This window comes from Mus caroli, chromosome 6 (genome assembly GCF_900094665.2).
Source record: "Mus caroli chromosome 6, CAROLI_EIJ_v1.1, whole genome shotgun sequence".
In the NCBI taxonomy this organism is placed as follows: Eukaryota; Metazoa; Chordata; class Mammalia; order Rodentia; family Muridae; genus Mus; species Mus caroli.
This window is the reverse complement of record NC_034575.1, coordinates 42,405,734-42,427,780: the sequence shown is the minus strand read 5'-3', so window position 1 is coordinate 42,427,780 and position 22,047 is coordinate 42,405,734. Positions and strand designations below refer to the sequence as shown.

Sequence of the window (22,047 nt, the reverse complement as noted above, 5' to 3'; positions counted from 1 at the left end):
GCATGCTTTTTTTGAGGCAGGGTCTTATTCTGTAGGTCTGGTTGGCCTGGAATTGTAGAGCTGACTAGTCTCAAACTCACAGAGATCTGCCTGCCTCGGTGTCTGGAGTGCTGGGATTAAAAGTGAGCACTTTACACTTTAATACAAACTAAATTATCTAGTCACTCACTGAAATACTTGGTAACCATCTAAGACATGCCAGATAGTCTTGTTCAGGTACAAAAAGTCCCAGCCTTGTAGATTTCATCATGGACAAAGATACTACTAATCAAATGATTGAGTCAGATGGAGAGCTATGAAGAAACACAGGCAGAATACAGGAAACGGGAAGCCAAGCATGGTGCCTCCAACAGGCTAGAGTACCAGAGTAACAAGAGAGAGAGAAGGGGACTACAGTGGTGGTTTTTGTAATACTCTGGCAGAACATCTACAGGAGCCATCTCATGGAGGGCTTTAGATCGCAGTGTAATACCCCATGATCCATCACGGGGAGGAAAGCATGGCATCGGGATGGCCTCTGTCTGGGGTAGTGAGAGCAGGCTGCCCAGGAATTTATTTTTGAGCAGGTCGAGAAGTAGAGAAAGGGAAAGGATTTCATCACCTGCCCCATGTCTTCAAACACAAGCCTTGTTCTCTTCATAGATGACCCCAGCGTTCAACATCCTGACTTGCTTCACTAGTCAAACTCCAGCATGCTCTGCACAGAACTGGTGTTTCCTTCTGGCCCCCAGGCACTTCCACTTCTGGATTCCAAATATTCAGTCCTTGTCACATAAGACTTTTTCCTTTTGAGATGTACTATGTGGCCCAGGCTGGTTTCAGATCTTTTAAGACCAGGTTGCATGTAGCCCAGGCTGGCCTTGAATTCCCTATGTAGCCAAGGATGACCTTGAACTGCTCATTCTGCCTCCACAAGCCACATGATGGGATTATGCGTGTGTACCAGTTTCTATGGTTCTGAGGATCAAACCCACAATTTCATGCATGCTAGGCAAATGTTCTACCAGGTTCCACTCCCAGCCCTCAGTTTTATCCCAAGACACTTGCTCTTTCTTTGAGATTATGCAACCAAATGCAGGCCCTTTGTGAGGCTGTGTAGTAGCACAGGCCAGACCCACGATATCTTCACCCTAATGGTGTTATGGTGTTTGAGAACTATGCTTCCATGATGAAAGCATTGCACAAAAGGTCTTGTTTCAAAGTCCTTGTCCCTCTAGTGTGAAGCAGAGCAGCTGGGGGCCTGCAGAGTCCATGCTGAGTGTGTAGGGTGTGTGTGTGATGGAAAGGGCTCATGTCTGGTACAGAATAATAGTGAGGGAAAATAAATACAAACTGCCACCAGTACCTGGGGAGGGGAGACTTTTGCTGGTCAGGACCTACCCAGGAGAGCCTGACACTTTTGCTCAATTTGGTAACATGGCTACAGCACTTAACATCCTGCACTGGTAGGAATCATGAGGACAGGGCTACAGCTTTTTCTCCCTTAGAGAAGTAGAAAATCAAGGTATGACTTACAATCAATGAACCTTAGGACTTATGAAAATTAACGTATAAACATTGTAGATGGGAAGTGGTTTACTCGATCACCACCTTATGGAAACATACTTACCATCCATTCCACAGAGTGTTAAGGTTTTATATGTGCACGTGTCAGTGTATGTATATGTCACGTGTTTGTGTGTGTGCTCCTCATGGCCAAAGAGGGCTAGAGGAGGAGGCGGAGGTTGGGCTTTCGGTGGCCCAGTGTCCTCCATGCAAATCCAGCTGGCCCTGCCCAAGTCCGTCTCCAACCATCTTTTTCTTTCAGAACTTCAATAAATACACAAAATTGACAATACGTAATCACCACCATTACCACAACCTGGAACAAAATAGCATTACCGGATCACAAACAATGAGCAACATGGGGAGGGTCAAGGCAAGACAGGGACTTTACACGTCTTCATAAATACCTTTATTTTCACAGGTTTTTAAAGTGAGTATGGGGCAGAGGCAGGTGGATTTCAGTGAATTCAAGGTCAGCCTACAGAGCAAGTTCCAGGGCAGCCCTGTCTTAAAAGAACAACAACAAAGTAAGGGAAATCAGACCTTCAGTAACCCCAGCCCCAGATGCAAACAGCACAGGCCTGTTTTCCCACATTCCTCCAAAGTGGTGACAATGACACTAACAGTCCCATCCCCTCCAGTGGGACTCCCTGGAAACACACAAGCTGTTAGATAAGCGCGTGGCCACCGGTGAGAGAGAATCTGACAACTCTGACTTTGAACTAAGTTTTTGGTTCCTTGAAACGGGCTCATGTAGCCAAGCATGTCCTTGCACTTCTGCACCTCCTGCCTCTACCCAGATACAAGGATTACAGACACGTACCACCATGGCCGCCAGTTTAATCTAATGCTGGGGATCTAACCATGGCTCCATCCACGCATGCTCGATGAACACTCTACTGAGTCACATCCCCAGCTCTGCCCAAGGGAAATCTTGGAAACTAGTTTTGAGTTTTGAGCTGCTCAACCAGAAGCTGAACAACTTCAAAATTGCAACCTTCCTAACCGGCCTTTTGTTGCTGCCTACATTGCTAAGACAGTGATGGGAGCCACCAAGATCTCAGGGGACTGTTGAACTGCTTGTTTCTGCCACCTTTTCTGTGTTCATGAAACTTCCCTGCAGCAGGAATCCCAGGGGCACTTAGCACCAGCAGTCCATGGGAGAACCTTGCCCTGGGAAGCCTAGCAGATGGCTTGGATTCAAGGAGCAGCAGCTTGGATTTGAGGGGACCCAGGAGGCCCTTGTCCTAGTGGCCTCGTTATGGAGCTCCCTGGGTGCTACCCTGCATTCTCCATCTTTACAGACAGACAACTATGCAGAGACCCCACTAGACTTTCCTGACCATGGTCGCTGAGCTGCTGACCTCCACCATATGCCTTGTGGTCCTGACTGACCACAGTGTCCTTGGACATGGGTGAGACAGGAGGGTCACTGGAGAACTTTCCCCTGGCTGCGCCTTTAAACAGACCTGTAGGTGACACGTGACTTGGTGAGCTCCTCTCACAGGCCACATAAGCAGAGGATGCCAAGTGTGCATGACTGCTCTGATGGCGTACCAGCCAGGAACGACAGGTGAAGCTCTTGCCACACTGGCCACAGCTAAAGCGCTTCTCCTGAGAGTGGCTGCGCAGATGTCGCAGGAAACTGGGCTTGTGCGTGAAGCATGAGCCACACTGGGTGCACTGGAAGGCATGCTCGCCAGAGTGCACACTCTGGTGCACTGTCAGGTTGGCCAGGCGTGTGAAACGTTTGTCACACTGGGTACATGGAAATGGCTTCTCACCCGTGTGTGTGCGCCTATGTTCCACCAGAGTAGACAGGCGCCCAAAACGACGGCCACACTGTGCACAAGGGAAGGGCCGCTCTCCAGTGTGGGTACGCTGATGCTCCAACAACGTGGATAGACGGCCAAACCGCTTCTCACACTCGGCACATTTGTAAGGCTTTTCCCCAGTGTGTGTGCGGTAGTGTGTGGTAAGTGTTGACTGGTGGACAAAGCTCTTGCCACATTGGACACAGGTGTAGGCACGCTGGGCTGTGGGTGCACGGCGATTCCTGGTGACAGTGGCCTGCTGTGTAACACTTTGGGGACACTGGAGACTGGCAAAGGGCTGAGATCCATGGTGGGAGTACTCAGGCTGTGTACTGAGCTCTCTGACACTGAAGTTCTGGCCATCCTCAGTGCCCTCAGCAGCTGGCACAGGCTGACTCTGAGAGCCTCGAGGGAGGGGAGCTGCCTCTCTCTCTCTGCAAACAGGGAGCAGATCGCCACAGGTTCCCTGCTCGAAATCTTCCTTGCCAGGTCCCCCTTCAGTTGCCCAGGATGGCTCTGGTGCCATGGACATCCCCTCCAGGGTCCTTTTCTTGTTAGCCAGCCATGTTTCTGGTGGGATGAGACACAAACATGAGTCATCTCAGCCATAGGCTCACTCGAGCCTGTTACTGACGCCCGCTCTGCACTAACCTATCTCCCAGAGGCCCAAACTCTGAGTCATCTACATGACACCCAGATGCCCTTTAAGCTAAGCCATGTGCCTTGCTTAAGGCTTCTTCTCATTTATACTATCAGATGCTGCTCTCTGACAAACACTGATCTGTGCCATCAAGACTATGAATGAGATAGGCTGCCTCTAACACCCTGATTACAGAAGTGTAAACACAGAGTATATGTGTCTTCTGTGTATACTGTTCACAATTTTTTACCATTCTCAAAGGGCTCTCTGGCTCAGACATAGCTTCTTGTTCTTATGTTGTAGTGCTAATTTCTGGTAATCTTTCTCCTAACTGAAAAGCCCTTCTGGGGATGGGGGATTGTGTCCCATGCAGTCCGTCCTTACAGTGCCCTAGTACCATGCAAACTATAGTTCACAAAGCAAAGACAGGAGACTGGGAACAAAATGACAATTTTATGCAACTCTGTGGGAGGATGACCACAGCAAACACACACAGGGACCACAGGACACCACAGGAAACCTGCTCGATGCCACTTCCAGACACTCATACAGGAGGCTTCATATAGTTCAGAGACCCAGAAATGCAGCCCGCCCTGGGCCTCACCTGAGCACAGGGATGCACTGGCTGTCTCCTGCAGGCTCTTCTCACATACCTCTTCCTCTTGCTTGATCCAGGGAAGAACACCCGGGGCAGATTCCAGCTGGCCTGTTTCTGAAGAAAACAGAAGCAGCTCTGAGGGTATCAGATGTCATGGTCTTTCCTATCACCATCTCTGGCCAGGACCAGTGACCACCAGGTTCTCTCAAAAGAACCACAGAGGCAGCAAAGACAGAATAGATCCTGGGACTTGTGGTAAGGCTAACATGAGGTGTGCTAGGGAGTCGGGAGAGCAGGGATACATGACTTCTGAATGACCAGCAGTAGCCTATGCCTAAGGGTCCACAGCCTTCCATCACTAGCACCCTTTAGGCTATGAATACAGACTATGTTTCCAAAATACTCCCTCAAGCACGTAACCAGTAGGATGTAAAGGCTCAGACCTTTCCGCTATAATGTCCCTAGCTTCTCTGTGCCTTAGTTTCCTCACCTATATACAGAGAAAGACAAAAACCTACGAGGGATGTCAATGGATTAATATTTATAGTGCGTAAGTACTAACTTGGCTTGTTAAATTGGAAATAAATGTCTCATCCTAAGAGAAAGGGCGATTCTTCTTTCCCTCCTGGTAGCTTTTTGTTTTGTTTTTCAAGACAGAGTTTCTCTAAGTGGCCCTGGCTCTCCTGAACTTGCCACACCCAGCTCCTACTAGAGTTTTGGTTTGGTTGGTTCTTTTTGGAGACAGGGTCTCACTATGTAGACCAGGCTAGCCTCTAACTCACAAAGTTCCACCTGCTTCTGCCTCCTCAGTACTGGGTTTAGGTGTCTGCTACCATGCCCAGCTTCCAGTTGCTTCCCAATGGTCACCTTGAACTGCAGTGGCAACTCTGTAGGAAAGGGAAGCAGCAAGTTGAAAGGCACCTGGGTCTCTGACACCTTGAGCTCCAAACAAGCCTGGCAGGAGTAAGAAGGGCCATCTTGTCTAAGCTGCTATGCATTACCCAGGCTGCTTCTGAAATTTTAACTAAACAGCTGGGGTTTCCATCAATCTCTCTCCAGAAGCCTAAGTAGCATAGTACCCTAGGATAAGTGTCCTTTCAAGGGACAAGTGACTTCACTGATCTGTGCCAATCTCTTAAACTCCACACCCACACCACAGCAAATCATGCACCCCGCCCCTCCAGAGGGAGCCAGCAACCAGTGCATTTATATGAAATAAATTTATTTATGTTAAATGTTAAAAGCTAAAAATAATAATAATAATAAATTTCAATTTCAAGCCACAACTATCTAGCTACCAACCATGTGCTTCAACACTGTGCTAGGTTTTGACCCGAAATACAAGGTCAGCTCTCCATGGTTCCAAAGGTACCAGTCATACTGAGAAGGTGCTGCCCAGCCATGTGTGCCCACCTTCCCTACACAGGCTGCTTCTGTAATGTTAACCAAACAGTCAGGAAACCAAGTTTTTTGCAAGTGGCACTTTCAAGCTCTGGAGAAAGAAGTCAACAGTAAGTAACACACCACCTGGGTAAGCACTTGCCACAGTCTGATGGCAGTCTAAGCCTGAGATGGATTCCTGGAACCCACAAGATAGCAGGAGAGAAGTGATGCCTGTAAGTTGTCCTCTGACTTCCAGATACACTTTGTGAGTTGTGACTTCTAAGTACAGACTATAATAAGATTAGCAGCTACACTGGGAGGGGCTTGGGATGGGGGAGGTGGCCAGAAAAAAAAATTAGATTGTATATATGTATCTGTGCACGAGTGCAGTATGCTCAGAGACAGAAGGTGTCGGATCCCCTGGGGCTGGAGCGACCAGCAGCTAACAGCTGCCTGATGTGGGTGCCCAATATAGGTGCTGGGAATCCAATTTAGGCCCTCTGGATAGATAGCATGTGCTCTGAGCTTCAGAGCCATCTCTCCAGCTCATGAGAAGCCTTTTAAATTGGACACAACTGTAATCCCAGCACTCAGAAGACAGAGGCAGAATGACAGCTATAAGCTTAGGGCCCACGTGGTCTATATAGTAAGTTCTAGGCCAACCAGGCCACAAGCAAGACCCTATCCAGAGAGAGAAATGCTTGACCTCTGCACTACTGAGCAAAAACATGTTCATGTAAGAATGTACTTGCATAGTCAAAAGGCCAGAAGCTCAGCAGTCCCTGTCCAGGGGATCCCTATAACCAACCTCTAAAACTCTGAGGTATCCACAACACTTGCACATGTTGAAACTGTAATGCTCATGCTTACTGACTGAAGATTCTCAATTAGGCTTTCCTTGGAAACTTCTAGAAAATTAAGTAAGAGCATTCAAATGACAGTGGAGAAGTTAACAGAGGGTGGAGTAATAGCCAGGACTATCAAAGGATAGGCAGTCCAAAGCCCCTGAAGTCACCACATTCCACGGCATACCAAAACTCTGCAAGAAAGTTCTAGGTACCTCCAGGGACATACCAGCCTATTCTGCATCTGCTTCCTGACCTCAACTACCATGGTGTTTTAGGCCTTTCTGTACAACAGAAAGGGGTTGCCATCTGGCTCTTGTAGAGGAGTCCTCAGTGAGCCAACAAGTATCACCACCTACCAAGCGTGTCCTCGTGATCCTCTATATCTTCCACACACCACTGACTGACTTCTGTATGCTGGCACTCTGGTCTCTCTGGTCCCTACCCCCGTAGGGACCCCAAAAAACTTTCTTAGTGCAGCTTGCCAACCACTCAGTGAATTCTTACTTAGTTTACCTACCAGAGACTCCTTCAAATGACAGCATTTTGTTTATTTGTTTTTTGTTTTTTTCAAGACAGGGTTTCTCTGTATAGCCCTGGCTGCTGGCTGTCCTGGAGCTCACTTTGTAGACCAGGCTGGCCTCGAACTCAGAAATCCGACTGCCTCTGCCTCCCGAGTGCTGGGATTAAAGGCGTGCGCCACCACGCCTGGCTTTCTTCTTTTTTTTAAGGATTTTATTTATTTTATGTATATGAGTACACTGTAGCTGTTTTCAGACACACCAGAAGAGGGCATTGGCTCCCATTACAGATGGGTGTGAGCTACCATGTGGACTCTGGGAATTAAACTCAGAACCTCTGGAAGAACAGTCAGTGCTCTTAACCACTGAGCCATCTCTCCAGCCCCCACTTTTCTTAAATATAGTAAAATCTAAAACCAAGGAAAGGGGCTTGAGGGAGAGCTCTTACAGAGGACCTAGGTTCAGTTCCCAACACCCACACTGGGATGCTCAACAGCGACTAATTCCATTACGAAGGGATGTAACATTACATGTGCAGTACCTCAACAGGTACATACAGACAAGCAGGTATGACTTTTATTCATTCAATGTGTAAAGGTTAGTGCTCTAATATCTTGTTTTAATCTGGATATGGCTGTGTTATGTTTATTCTTGAAGCACCTGTTTCAAGTTTGTATAAACATTGCTCCTCATTCATTCTCTGCCTTGCCAATAAAAGCCAAGAGCTTTACAGGGAATAAGGAAGGACTTCCAATTGTAAAAAAAAAAGTGATGGAGAAAGGGACAGAAGTGAAGGAGGGAGCCAGGAGGACAGGTCAAGCAAAAAAAAAAAAAAAAAAAAAAAAAACAAAAAGAGAGCTGGATAAAGGAAGACAGAATGCAAGGAAGATAGGAATATATTCTGGNAGAAGTGAAGGAGGGAGCCAGGAGGACAGGTCAAAAAAAAAAAAAAAAAAAAAAAAAAACCATCAGAAGAGAGCTGGATGAAGGATGACAGAATGCAAGGAAGATAGGAATATATTCTGGAAGGAAGCCAGACTAGTGTGGAGGGTTAGAATGAGTAATGATTGCTCAGTATTTGGCTCAAGGCAATTTTTTAAAATCTTACTCTGTGTGGTTATTTGGGAATTAGTTGATTAAGGATAACTGCTGTCATACTAATTTTGTGAATCAATGGTAATAGAATACTAATTTTACCCATACATACATACATACATACATACATACATACACACACAGAGGTGGGGGGGGGGAGTAGTACCTTTGTGTTCGAGCAAACAGGAATCTATCCTCTTTCAGTAAGAGTGATCCCTTCTACTGTTTCTGTCATTTGAACTAAGGGTTTCTTTACCTTTAAAAAGTTTCAAAAAGCAATATAAAATAATCCTATAATCCCATAATCCAAAGGCTGAGGTACAGGCACAAATTCAAGGCCAGCCTGAGCAACCCTGTAACTTCCCTGCTAGCCTGAGTTATAGCAAGATCCTGTCAGAGAGAGAAACAAAAGACTAGAGCTGTAACTCAGAGGGAGGGGCTTGCCTTAGAATTTCCCTTATCAATGCAAATGGCTTTACAATCTGCATTCCAACTCTTTTTGGTGCTATTACCTAACAGAGAATGAAAACTGAGCTCTCACACCGACCCATTCATTGTTTATCATCCTAGAGTGTGCCAGGCACAGGGGAAGAGGAACATCACACTAAGACTTAGTTACTTCCCTGAAGAGAGCACAGCATGGTGGAAACAAGGTAAAGAGCTGGGCCATGAGCATCAAAAGTGTAATAAGGTGAAAAACTATCTGCCTCACTACACACCTAGAGGAACAAACATAAGTAGAGGAAGCCTCTACTCTACAGAAATGAACTGGGAAGAACTGGACAGTGGGAGCAGGTTCTAGCCTGAGGGTCTTTACTAGAAGCTCTGGATAATCCATTTAACCTCTCTGCAAGCTCCAGGATGATGCAAGAGCTGGGGATATAGCTATGGAATTCTAGATTTAATCAAGTCCCACACAAACACACTCCTGCACACTTGGCTAGAGGACCCAGTGTTTACTGCAGGCCTCACTTCTCAGACCTGAGTCACCTTTATAAATCATGTCCATGGGGCTAGACAGATGGCTCAGTGGTTAGGAACACTGACTGGTAGGATCCAGGTTCTATTTTGAGTACATTCATGGCAGCTCACAACCAACTACCTGTAACTGGATCCAGGGGATCTAATGCTCTCTTCTGGCCTCTGCAGGAACCAGGCAAGCATATGATGGATGCACAGAAATACACGCAGGCAAAACAGCTCATACACACAAATCAGAAGCATGTCTCTGCTTAACTGTAAAGACAGGAATCATACCTTCTACCAGCTTGAAGGCAGAGGGTCAATTTGCTCTGGTTCTCAGATCCAAGAGGTGCTGAGGAAATACATGGAGGAAAAGAATGAAAGCACCTTTGGAAGCCCCTGGGGATGCCTCTTACCTAGAGAGCCTAGCACCTCACGCCTCTCCTCTGCTACGCGCTTGCAGAGTTCCTTCTGCCAGTCTTCTGGGCTGCCTTCCTGTTGCTCAGGGAAACACCCAGACACCTCTTCGGTAGTCACAGAAACCTGGAGGAATACAAGTCCCCAACACCCCTTTCAGAAACCAGCCTTCAAAACTGAGGGCACCACTGACTAAATGCTAGCTTCTGCCCACATTTCTTACAGAAAGACAGACAAGTGCACAGGGTCCTTCTAGCTCCACTGCACACTTGTATCTTCCCTTGGGACCTGAATGGAGATGCTTTCTGTTGACTTCCTCTACTTAAACCAGTTCTCACTCTCAGCAGTCTTCCTGGGCCTTCCCTTCTAGCCCACCTCCATTCCTGCAGGCCAGCTGCTCATCCTCAGAAACACTCTCCACGGGGGACCCCCACCACCACCACCACACCAGGCTGAGCCTCTGATCAGTGCCCGGCTCAGCCATCAGAGAGGCTTCTCCCTGTAGTACGTGGGAACTAACAGAGACCCGCAATGGAAAATGTGGAGAGAGTGAGAGACTTTGGGGCATTCGTTCTTAAATGGAATGTCTTCATCACAGAAGGCTCAGGGATCTATGGGAAAGGAGGAAGAAAGGGAAATGGGAAAGGAGGAAGAAAGGGAAATGGGAGTCCCAGTACTGAGAAAGTGAAGCAGTCATGGGCTCCTATCTCTAACTAAAAAGCTTTCTGCAATCAATAACAATCTTCAGGTGTAATTGGCCATCATCAAACAGACTCAGTGGTATTTCTGTAGACTTTGTCTTGTTTTGCCTGCATGTACGTCTATGTGAGGGTTTCAGATCTTGGAGTTACAGACAGTTGTGAGCTGCCATTAGATGCTGGGAATTAAACCTACCTCCTCTAGAAGAGCAGTCAGTGCTCTTAACCACTGAGCCATCTATCCAGCCCTTCTTTTTCTCTTTTCTTTTTATGTATTTATTTATGTATTTATGTATTTTTTTTTGAGACAGGGTCGGTCTCTCTCTCTCTCTCTCTCTCTCTCTCTCTCTCTCTCTCTCTCTCTCTCTCTCTAGTCCTGGCTGTCCTGGAGCTCTCTATATAAACTAGGCTGACCACCAACTCACAGAGATCCGCCTACCTCTGAAGGCATGCACCACCACACTTGGTGAAAACATTTTTTGGTTTTTCAAGGCAGAATTTCTCTGTGTAGCCCTGGCTGTCCTGGAATTCACTCTATAGACCAGGCTAGCCTCAAACTCAGATATATGACTGCTTCCCAAGTACTGGGATTAAAGGTGTGTGCTACCACTACCTAGCAAAATAATCTTTTTCAATAAGGAAAAAAAAGCTCATTTTGGAAGAAGACAACTGTTGCTGCCCAAACATACCCTTCCCAACAACCCACTCTACTGTTACCTTTCCAATATCACACTGTACTTCTGACATTTTTAAAAGCTCCTTAAAGTCCATAGTGACTAGTATTTATTAAGCACTAGAATTCAGATTGGAGGCCTTTCCTCCCTCTATGAATACCTTGGGGGCTTCATCCTTGCTGCTGGGGGGGAGCCTCAGGACCCAGGGGTTCCGGTTTTGCATCTGATTCTCCAGGTTCTCCAGCCGCCGTTGCAGCAGCCCGTACTCCTGCAGCAGCGTCCCCAGCACGGCCCACTTGCCCTCTAGCTGGCTGCTGAGCTCCATGGCCGTCTTCTCGAAGTCAGCCAACTTCTTCTCAGCTGACCCTGTTCTTACTTCCAAGTTTTGAAGGTGGACAGCCTGGGACTCTGTTTTCTTTTCCACTGCCTGAACAGCAGTTAGGATAGCTAAAAGGGAGATCTCTGCAGACTGGATCTGGGTCTGTTGTTGGAGGTCAGTCCCCATATGCCAGTCCTGGAACCAGAGACAAGGAGATATGTTGGCTTCCAGTAGAACTTCCAGAACTGTTCTCAAATACAGGAAGATCGGTATCTTCTGGAATGCATTCAGGTTCCTCACTTATCAGATCCCAGTCAAGACCAAATACACAGGCACAAAGACCAAACACACAGGCACAAAGACCAAATACACAGGCACAAAGACCCCTCAGAACCTTCATGGAAATAATCTTGAACCTAGATCCATTGCAATGGAAGAAAAAACTATCCAAAGTGTGCTGGATTATATTAGTTCCATCGGTTTTTGACCACATTTTCTTCCTCTGGGGACATAGCCCAACAGCAAGGCCACAGACCTGCCTATCCAGTGGCAAACTCAACTCTCACTCCACACCCCCCACCAGGGTCTCTGTGTAGTCTTGGAACACTATCTGTACTGTAGACTTGGGGTGGCATCACTCTCAGAGACCCACCAGCCTCTGAGTGCTGGGATTAAAGGCCACCACCTGCACCTTCACCACCTCTTAGAGCAGCTTCCCCTAAAATGAGACCAGCTGTTCCTTCTTTGGTGATCTCTTAAGGGCCCAGAGACTCAACTAACACTGTGCGAATTCCTAACCTGCTACTAGGTGCCTTAGAGTTTCTATTGCTTTGATGAATCACTATGACCAAAAACAACTTGGGGAGGAAAGGATTTATATTCACACTTACACTTCACAGATCACTATGTATCACTAAAGGAAGTCAGAGCAGGAACCTAACAGGCCAGGAACCTGGAGGCAGTTGCTGATACAGAGGCCATGGAGGAGTGCTGCTTACTGGCTTGTTCCTCATGGCTTTCTCAGTTTGCTTTCTTACAAAACCCCAGGACCACCAGCCCAGGTGTGGGCCACCCACAATGAACTGGGTTCTCTCACACCAAATACTAATTAAGAGAATGCCCTACAGGCTTGCCATACAGCTCGGTCTTATGGAAGCACTTTCTCAATTGAGATTCCCTCCTCTCAGGTAACCTCAGCTTGTTTCGAGTTGGACACTAGGTCTCGGTGACTGAGACACCTCGACAAACAGCCCCCAACAGTCACTACACTGCCCTGAACAGTCACTTTACTGGAAGCTAGATCTTAGATGCCAGTTAGCAGCGCCAGAGAAAGCTGAAAGCCAGCATCTTAGTCGAAAGAAGGGGGAGGACAATGCCACCATGCATAATTGTAAATAAAATGAGGAGCTATGGGTTCAACAGATAAATCCTGGAACTTTTTTCTATCTCTAAGGTGGTCAAACTACAGGTATGAAAAAGCACTCAGGGTGTGTGAGATTATTATATACTGTTTTACCAATAAACATGAAAGTTCCTGACCATTGGTCAGACTGTGTTATATGTTCTAAACCAAAGACTGCAACGAATACAATTTTGTGACATTAAACTTCCCCCAAGATATCTCCCATAAAAGACACAGCAAAGTGTCCCACACAGTAAGATCCTTGTCACTAGACACTTCTCTCTTCCTCACTCCATCCTGGGGTCTGTGACCACTGACCCATACAACAAAATGTGGTTGGGAGGAGGCAGTCTTCACACATAAAGGTCTCCCAGAGAGAAAGGTCTCTCTGGGATCCTTTGCCACAAATCTAACACCAAGAAATGTCTTTGAAGTCACTGCAAAACTATTGCTAGCAGGAGACGCCTCTTACCTTCAGGGACAGTAAATCTCGGTAGTTCACTCACCTGAACCTAAAACACGCCTACCCAACGTTTTCTATAACACTGATTCCCTAACTAGTTGCTGTAGGAAAGTCTTCCTGGTGTTCATCAAAAAACAACAAGCGAGGAAGTATGTATCTACCCTTAATAGAATCGAATTCAGGCCCGAAAGGCCGTGGAACCCTCCCTCCTAGGCAGGAGCAAGATTCTAGGTCCCAGGACCAAGAGGGCTAACTGGAGGGGGCCTTAGCTCGGGATTGGATCGGAGATGGCTAATACTTGCGAGGTGGAGCAAAGAGGTCCTGGAAAAAAGGAGTCGTGGGGTAAAAACGACCGCAGCCGGTGCACCGGGCCCAGATATTTCCCGGTTAAGCTCAACGGCCGTATATTACAAATGATCAAACCCGTGGCAAAGGAGACAAGGACTTTATCATGTGGCAATAGACCTCCTAGTCCTCCTCCCTGACTACCTGGCTGAGCTCTACCCAATTTTAGGAGGTGGTAAGATGTCTTCCCGGCGAATTCACATCCCCCACATGATCGGTGAGGGCCACCCTTACCGGTGCAGCGGCCGCCTCAGTCATGGCTGCGCGCGATTCTGCCTCGTCTTGTTGTAGCCGCTGTGTTCCCTACAGGCGGCCCTTCCTGGCCTCACGATACAGAATCAGGATGGTCGTCCTGGACGCAGTTGGCAGTTTTGAGACGGAGACGTCCTCGCTGCTCCCGCGGCAGAAACGCAGGCCACGCCCTCCACAAGGCGGCTTCCCATTGGCTAGCCCTGGAGGTCCCGCCCCTGACGGTAGAGAAGCCAGACTCTATTGGCCAGCTGGGAACACAAGCAGCACAGCGTTCGCTAGCTTGTCGTCTCAGCCCTGCAGGTAGGTGTGAGCGCCAGGTGTTGAGCTCCTTTCACCTGTTAACTGTAGAGCCACGCCAACCACTAGGGTCACCTGCTGAGACTCCCCAGAACAAACTAGGCCACAAACACGCAGTTACTTTTTCCAGTGTATTTATAGAGCACCGATTAAGTTAATATTTCCACCTCCATAGTTCTTAGGGCCTTGTAGCCCAACCATTATCTTTTTTTACAAAATAAGTCATCAGAATCTGGGATCCAACGTCTTTGAGCTCAGGCAACCATGCAGCCTTTGTTCATTCTTAACTCAAAATACTGTTTAACCTGTCCTATTGAATTTCAGGATAAATGCAGTAAGCCCAGTTGTGCATAATGGCACAAGCAAGTAAATCCTACTAGGTAGATAGAGGTAGGGAAAAAAAAATCACTGGAGGTCCAAGGCCAGCCAGGATTATACAGCACCTCTTCCCCCACCCCAGCACTTGGATTTGTGTGTCAAATATGAATACTTGTTTTCCAGAAAACATCTAAAGCATTAGAAGAGAGGCCTAGGAACCCCCCAGAACAGCAACATGAGTGCTTGCAGTTGAGGATTAAGTTTGGGGCAGCTAAACTGTCCACGTTCAGTCTGCACGCTTACTGACAACTGCTGTGTTGCTTGTAGGGCCTAAACAACGGTTGGGTGTGCAGGCAAGTAACGTCCAGAACCATGGCTGCATGCCACAGACTTACTTACTTCCCCCTACCCTGGGAACGATGGCAGTGTTACCCTCTGCCTCATCTGTGCAGAACTTCTGAATGGCAACAGAGTCTGAAGGACTTTAGGGATAGCACAGCCAGGGATGAAGGCACCTGGGAGCCTTCATGTGCTCTGGTGTCTGAGTGACAAACAAGAGAGCAACTATCAGAATTGGAACCCATCACCCCAGCTCCAGAAGCACCCACAGGCTGTCTAGGCAGCACCCAAGGTGCTGTGGCAAAGAGGCACATGAAGCACCCGCTCTCGTGACTTTGAGGCATGACACTATCACCTCAAATTCCTGGTCTGGAGCTTGTGCTTTTGAAGGGCCCCTAACTCAGCTGGAAAGTGAAGGAACTTCTACCACTTGGCAGGCACAAGGGAAAGGCCCTGAGACAGAGCAGGTCCTGTCCTGTTCAGAGCTGGGCCCTTGCAGGGCTGGACTTCCCTGGAGGACAGAAGGCAAGAGGAAATGCAGGATTGTTTAGCCTCAGGAATGAGTCTGCATGTGGACAGCCAGGTGGTGGCTCCTTGCCACACTGGGGGCACTGATAGGAACGCTCACCAGTATGGATGCACTGGTGACAAAAGAGGTCTGAGGGCCGGCGGGAGGCCTTGCCACAGGCAGGCCAGCTCTACCTTTTGCCTGTGTGCTGATGCTGGTGCAATACCAGGCTCTTCTGTTGCTGAAAGGAGTGAAGGCATTCACTACAGTGGTAAACTGTAGTTGCTGGCCTTTGTCTCATGAAGGCATGGCTTGTTGGGGACCGGTGGCTTGTGGGCTCCTCAGGTGGCTAGTGGATGACAGGGCCTGACACCACCACTTTCTATGGTTCCAGTGTAGAGTGGCTTTTCCCTGACCTAATAGGCAAGCCACTCCAAGCCTCCTTGTGTTTCTTTTCTACATGGGTCTGCTAATGGATTGTCAGATTAATCTTCAAGCAGAAGCTCTGCCCACAGTCAGGGCCCAGGAATACCTGCTTCTGTGGCTGAGGAAGGATACAGGGTGGCTCTCCCATATCCTCTGCTGCCTGGGGTTCCCCAATCCGTACCCTAGGCACTCCGAGTGTGATGCCATCTGTGGCCTCTGGTCTTAATCCTGGTCCTTCTGTGGACTCCAAATACAGACTGGCTGCAGGACTGCAGAAGGTTCTGCTCAGATTCATCCTCAGACGGGGCTCTGTCTTGATGGTCATAGGAATCATTGCTGGTTCCAAGAGGACCTCATGGCTTCCCCTGCCATTCGATCCAGGCCTTACTCTAGGTTCAGGCCTCGCCTCCCTTCCCCAGTTTCTGTGAGTGCCATCAGATCAGGCCAGGGGTCCTAGTCATAGACACCACAGGGCAGGAGTGTCTCATGTATTGTTCAACTTTGCTTGCTGTCTTATGCTTCATTCCTGGAAACTGAGCTAAGAACACCAGAGAAGGAAGCAAGGTGCAGAAGCCAGGGGCCAGGGACCCTGCAGAGGGTCCTGCAGCACACACCTTGGTGGATTTGTTTGGGATGAGTGACATACAGGCAAGTCACTCCCCTCCCTTATCTAGGTCCATGAGTTCATTCTGAGACAGATGGCAATGGTGTTACCAAGATCCTAAATTTTATAATGAGAATAGTCACAATCTAAAAAGGATCAGGAGCCCATGAGTGCCAACTGCTTCCAGACCAAAATTAAGGGGCTTTGTGTGTCACATGTAGCTATGATCCTAGTACTCAGGAAGTGAGATTGGAGAACTGCCACAAATTTAAGACAAGCCTTAGTTACATAGTGAGTTTAAAGCCAGCCAGCTACATACACCCCACCTCAAAAAAAAAAAGGGGGCAAGGGGAGGCTGTGGCCTAGATGAAGGAGGGGAGTGACTTGCCTGTATGTCACTCATCCCAAACAAATCCACCAAGGTGTGTGCTGCCCAATCAGCCTATGATTCCTGTGGGGTCTCAGTGAAGGTCTCACCTGATGCAAGAGTGTAACTGTGATAGTGTAATAACTGCAGGGACAGAGCCATGAAAAGCACAGGCTGAGGTGAGGATAGTGGTCCCCAGAGACAGAAAATAGAAGGTCTTGGCATTGAGCCCTATCAAAAAAATATAGAATTAGCCAGGCAGCGGTGGCGCATGCCTTTAATCCCAGCACTTGGGAGGCAGAGGCAGGTGGACTTCTGAGTTTGAGGCCAGCCTGGTTTACAGAGTGAGTTCCAGGATAGCCAGGGCTACACAGAGAAACCCTGTCTCGAAAAACTCAAAAAAAACTGAAAAACAAAACAAAAACAAAAACAAAAACAAAACAAAACAAAACAAAAAAACCAAACCAGAATCCAGGTGAAGGACCTACACTGAAAGTCTAGGTCAACATGCAAACTGCAAGATGCCTGAGGCTGTGTATCTAGGTAGGCCACCTCACAGGGTTACTGTGGGACTGGAGCAGATCATATATGAACAGCCTTTCTATCACTAGCAGATAGAGTCTTCTATCCGCAGCATGTCTTCAAGCAGTAACTTTCCATTAAGGCCAGTTGACCACAGGCTGACTGTTACTACCAAAGGCCCTCTGAGGCTCTGTCACAGTCACAAGTGTTTTCTCTTTTCACTCACCTGGCTCCACAGAAGGCAGGCTCTCTGTGGAAGGGGAGGGTGGCAACTCTCCTCCCTCTGCAGATTCTTCCTCCTGTTTAAGTGATAAAGGGCTGGTGCTTGCTGGAATCCCTGTGAGATGGAAAAATCTGATGAGCGCCATTCTTGACACAAGTATCACGGAGTATGGCCATTTCGTCAGCAAGCGCTAGACATACTCAAGGGTCTGGCAGGAAGAACAGATCCTCAGGCTCCATCTTCTGAGATGAGAATAGAGCTATAAAGGCCACATTGCCAATCCCATGTAGGCCCAGGCTCACAACCCGCCCCTCCACATCTGTCACCTTCATCAGTCTCAAAATCATAGAAGGTTAGGGAAGGTCCCAGAACAGAGTCCCAGTTTTTCAATGGGTGGAGGCGTTATCCTCCTACCCCAGGTCTCATCTCACAAATTTCATGCATACAGCTTGAGTTTATACTGGTTGGATGGAACACCAGAGAAGAAGTCATGTGCTGTGGGGGAAATGCAGAGAAACCCCTGGAAGGAAGGCAACAAGGGTTAGGAGTGAGGCCATCAGTAGGAGAAGAGTAAGAGAATATAGTAAGCCCGGTTCTGTGTGTGACACTCATATTCTCAGTCTCAGAAAAGGACCAGCAGGAATCACCTGTAAACAGAAGCAGACACAGATCCTGGATGAAAGAGAAAAGTCAGAGTTCTCAAGTTTTCAGAAAGAATCCTGAGAAACTATAGTGTGCCAACCGAGTGCCACACTGGGAGGTGAGACAGAGACATGGCCACTGTAGAAAACTCATCCACACTCTTCCCCTTACTCCAGGCAGATGGGTGTGTCCAGGCCCCACAGCGCTATGCAGACATCTGAGCACTGAAAAGACTAAACCTAGCTGTTCAAGGTTCAGCTCCCAAGAGCCTGCTCAGCACAGTTCAACTCATCTGGCTTGTTGCTGCTGTCCAGCTGTTCTCACTTACCAGTGCCTGGCTCGGGTAGAATCATGTCTGCTTCCTCTTGCTGCCGCTCAGGGGTCTGCCTTTGATTCAGTTCCTCCTGGGCAGGGCTAGCTGGACTTGGGGCCTGCTCTGGACTCAGAGAAATGCCTAGAAACACAAAGCAATGTCATTGAGCACAATACCAAGGTCTCGCAGACAGGAGGCCAGTGACTGCAGGACCACAGTAAGAGTCTCTGGGATTCTAGGCTATAGACCAAAGACGGAATATAAAGATACAGTGACCATGCCCGCTGCCTGCAGCTCAATTCTTGTCTAAAGCCTATTTTGTGTATGTGTGTCTCTCACATGTCCTTGCTCCCGGCTAAGCCATCTCACCAGCCCTAATTTCACTTTTTTTTTTTTGTTTGTTTTTTTGAGACATGGTTTCTCTGTGTAGCCTTGGCTGTCCTGGAACTCACTTTGTAGACCAGGCTGGCCTCAGAAATCCTCCTGCCTCTGCCTCCCGAGTGCTAGGATTAGAGGCATGTGCCACCATGGCCGGCTCACTTTTAAATTTTGATACAAGTTCTCACTAAGTTGCCCAGGCTGGCCTTGAACTCATTCTGTAGACTAAGCAGGCTCTGACCCATGAGTCTCCTGTGCCCAGAATAGCTTGGATTACAAGCCTGTTCTATAGACCCTCCTTAAACATGAACTCTTGATTCTTTCCTATTTGTTTGGGGTTTTTTAGATCACAATCCTCCCATCTCAGATCTTGAGGAGTTAGGGTCATACTTTAATAGGTGGATTCTATGGTACATAAATTACACCTCAGTAAAACTGTTGAAAATGTGGGTGGACTTGGATGGAGTTTTTTTTTTTATATATATAGATAGACTTAAAAGACATAAACCAAGTGCAGTATGTGGACTTTGGGTTATTAAAGTTAAGATCCATGTTCCTACTGAAAACAGAATAAGGACCAGGTGTTAGATAATTGTCTGTGGGTGGGTGATGATATTGTGGTTAGGTCTAGAAAGAGATGGGTAGCACATTTCTATTACTGATTTTTTTTTCCTTTCTTCTCTCTTTGATACAAGGTCTCACCCTATAACCTAGGCTTGCCAAAAGCTCACCCCTGAAGATCAGTGACAATGATTCCTGTCCTGTTCTACTTTGGGTTATGTTTAAATTTTTTTATATATATAAAGATTTATTTACTTTATTATATGTAAGTACACTGCAGCTGTCTTCAGACACTCCAGAAGAGGGCATCAGATTCTCGTTACAGATGGTTGTGAGCCACCATGTGGTTGCTGGGATTTGAACTCAGGACCTTTGGAAGAGTAGTCAGTGCTCTTAACCACTGAGCAATCTTACCAGCCCTAAATATTTTTAAAGATATATTTATTTTATTGCCAAACATGGTGGCACAGGTCTCTAATTCTAGCACTTGGGAGAAAGAAACAGGCAGATCTCCATGAGTTCAAGGCCAGCCTGGCCTACATAGTGAATTCCAGGATAGTCAGAGCTCCCTAATAGTGAGACTCTGAATTAAATAACCAAAAATAAAATAAGTAAATAATTTGGGGGGGGGGGGAGAGGGAGAGGGAGAATATGAGTGTTTTGCTTGCATGTATCCATGACTCCTGCCCACAGAGGCCAGAAGAGGGCACCAGATTACCTAAACTGGAGTTAAGGCCAGCTCTAAGTTGCCATGTGAGTGCTGGGAACTGAACATGATCCCTGCTAGAGCAGTCAGTGTTCTTAACCACCGAGCCTCCTCACCAACCCCCAGAGGAGTTATTGTCAAACACTGGCTGCAGTTTGTGAATACTACCATGTCCCCCAAGGAGCCATCCCGGAGAGAAGCAGAGAGCATCTGCAGTCTCCTGCTGCTGTCAGCTGAACAACAGTGATGGCAGATGGCAGATGGCATGGGTACTACTGCAGGTGGCACAAAGTAGATGCTTTGCCATAATTGCCCATCCACTCACTCAGAAGATGCCTATTATATCCTTGATCTCCATTTGCCACCTCTGACCTCACAACCATCCCTTTTGTGCTGGTGCCTCCTATACAGAGGAGAATCCTTACAGTGCTAAGGAGAAGCCTTCTCTTTACTCCTGCTCAGAGAAGCCTCAGACAAAGTGTAGCCAGCTCTGGGTAAGGGGCTTTTTCCAGCTCCAAAATGGTCCAGTCTACCCAGGAAAGTAGTTTGTTGTTTGCTTTGCCCCTGCAGTCTCAGGATGTACCAATACTTACTGGTATTTGGTTTCCTTTGACATACTGTCTCCTCCTCACCCCGCTTCTCCTGGCCCCAGGGGCCTGCAGGACAAGGCTCTTCTCCCCTCTCTATCTGGGTGAGAATGACCGGGTTGGAGATGGCATAATCTTCATACAGAATGGGGAGGGCATGGAGAAAAATCTGAGTCTGGCTGCCTAAAGCAAAAGCAAAGACAGCAGGAAGCCATTGTAGGATGAAAGCCCAGGTATTCCTCTGCAGCCTTACCCAGGGAAACGAGTATCTCATAGCTGCCCCCATCACATGCTTGTAGAGCCTCTTCTGCCAGTCCTCCAGCTTGGCCCACTCTAATTCAGAGAAATATACAGCCACGTCATCAAAGGTCAGGGGCACCTGAAACCACAATGTCCCACTTGTTCACCTACATGCTTACAGGCACAGGCCCTTAAGCTTCCTAGTCAGGGTATCCAAAGGCTACCTTGGGGACCTCCCCCTTGTTGCCAGGGGGAAGCCGCTGGACCCAGAAGTTCCAGTTGCCCATGAGGTTCTTCATGTTCTCCACTGCTGCTGCAGCAGCCTAGACTCCTGAGGCAAGGTCCCCAGCACGGCCCACTTGCCCTCCAGCTGGCTGCTGAACTCCACAGCTGGCTTCTCAGTCAGCCAGCTTCTTCTCCGCTGTCCCTGAGCATCCCTCCGGAGTCAGCAAGCAGACCAGGCAAGAATCCACTTTCTTCTCCAAGACCTGAACAGTAGGCACCACGATCCACAGTGTGATTTCTGCGAAATAGAGGTATGAGCTCTTCTCTGCGTTTGGATGGAGTAAAAAAGAAGGGGTAGGTGGCCTCTTATGACACATCTGACTGTCCCTCTCAGAAAGCTGCTCAAGAGGCAAGAGAATCATATAATCAAAGTATCCACATCATAAACCAGACATAGTAGTATTCACAAATTGAGGCAGGGAGACTGCCTCAGATTCAAGGGCAGTTTGAACTAAACAGCGAGTTCCAGGCTAGCTTAGAATGAAGAGCTGAGAGCAGACAGACAGAGTGGCACATGTCTTTAATCTCAGCATTCGGGAGCTAAAGGCAGGTAGATTGCTGTGAGCTCAAGGCCAGCCTGATCATTTAAATGGCAAGTTCCAGACCAGCCAGGACTGCAGAGTATAACACCGGTTTGAGGGTTTTGTTGTTGTTCTTTTTTCATTTATTTATTTATTTATTTATTTATTTATTTATTTATTTTGGTTTTTCGAGACAGGGTTTCTCTGTGTAGCCCTGGCTGTCCTGGAACTCACTC

General features: G+C 47.7%; 2 protein-coding genes and 1 pseudogene across 2 annotated transcripts in view; all 3 read right to left on the bottom strand.

Annotated features, from left to right (window-relative positions):
• Positions 1 to 1,931: 1,931 nt before the first annotated feature.
• LOC110296091 (zinc finger protein 696-like) lies at positions 1,932 to 14,145 on the bottom strand. The gene is made up of 5 exons (XM_021164634.2): positions 13,957 to 14,145; positions 11,354 to 11,707; positions 9,821 to 9,947; positions 4,604 to 4,711; positions 1,932 to 3,929 (listed from the first exon to the last, which is right to left on the bottom strand). The coding sequence occupies exons 1-5, from the start codon at positions 13,978 to 13,980 to the stop codon at positions 2,824 to 2,826; spliced, it is 1,719 nt and encodes a 572-aa protein (XP_021020293.1). The 5' UTR covers positions 13,981 to 14,145; the 3' UTR covers positions 1,932 to 2,823.
• Positions 14,146 to 15,263: 1,118 nt separating this feature from the next.
• Positions 15,264 to 16,260, bottom strand: LOC115031342 (annotated as a pseudogene).
• A 1,048-nt stretch (positions 16,261 to 17,308) lies between these two features.
• Positions 17,309 to 22,047, bottom strand: part of LOC110295595 (protein ZNF783) — a 7,202-nt gene continuing 2,463 nt past the window's right edge. Inside the window, exons 2-5 of the mRNA XM_029478936.1 lie at positions 21,230 to 21,528; positions 20,772 to 21,144; positions 18,549 to 18,674; positions 17,309 to 17,692 (exon numbers count right to left, since the gene is read on the bottom strand). Of these exons, the coding sequence (XP_029334796.1) occupies positions 17,574 to 17,692; positions 18,549 to 18,674; positions 20,772 to 21,144; positions 21,230 to 21,304 (693 nt within the window). The 5' untranslated portion in view covers positions 21,305 to 21,528 and the 3' untranslated portion in view covers positions 17,309 to 17,573. The remainder of the gene's footprint in view (positions 17,693 to 18,548; positions 18,675 to 20,771; positions 21,145 to 21,229; positions 21,529 to 22,047) is intronic.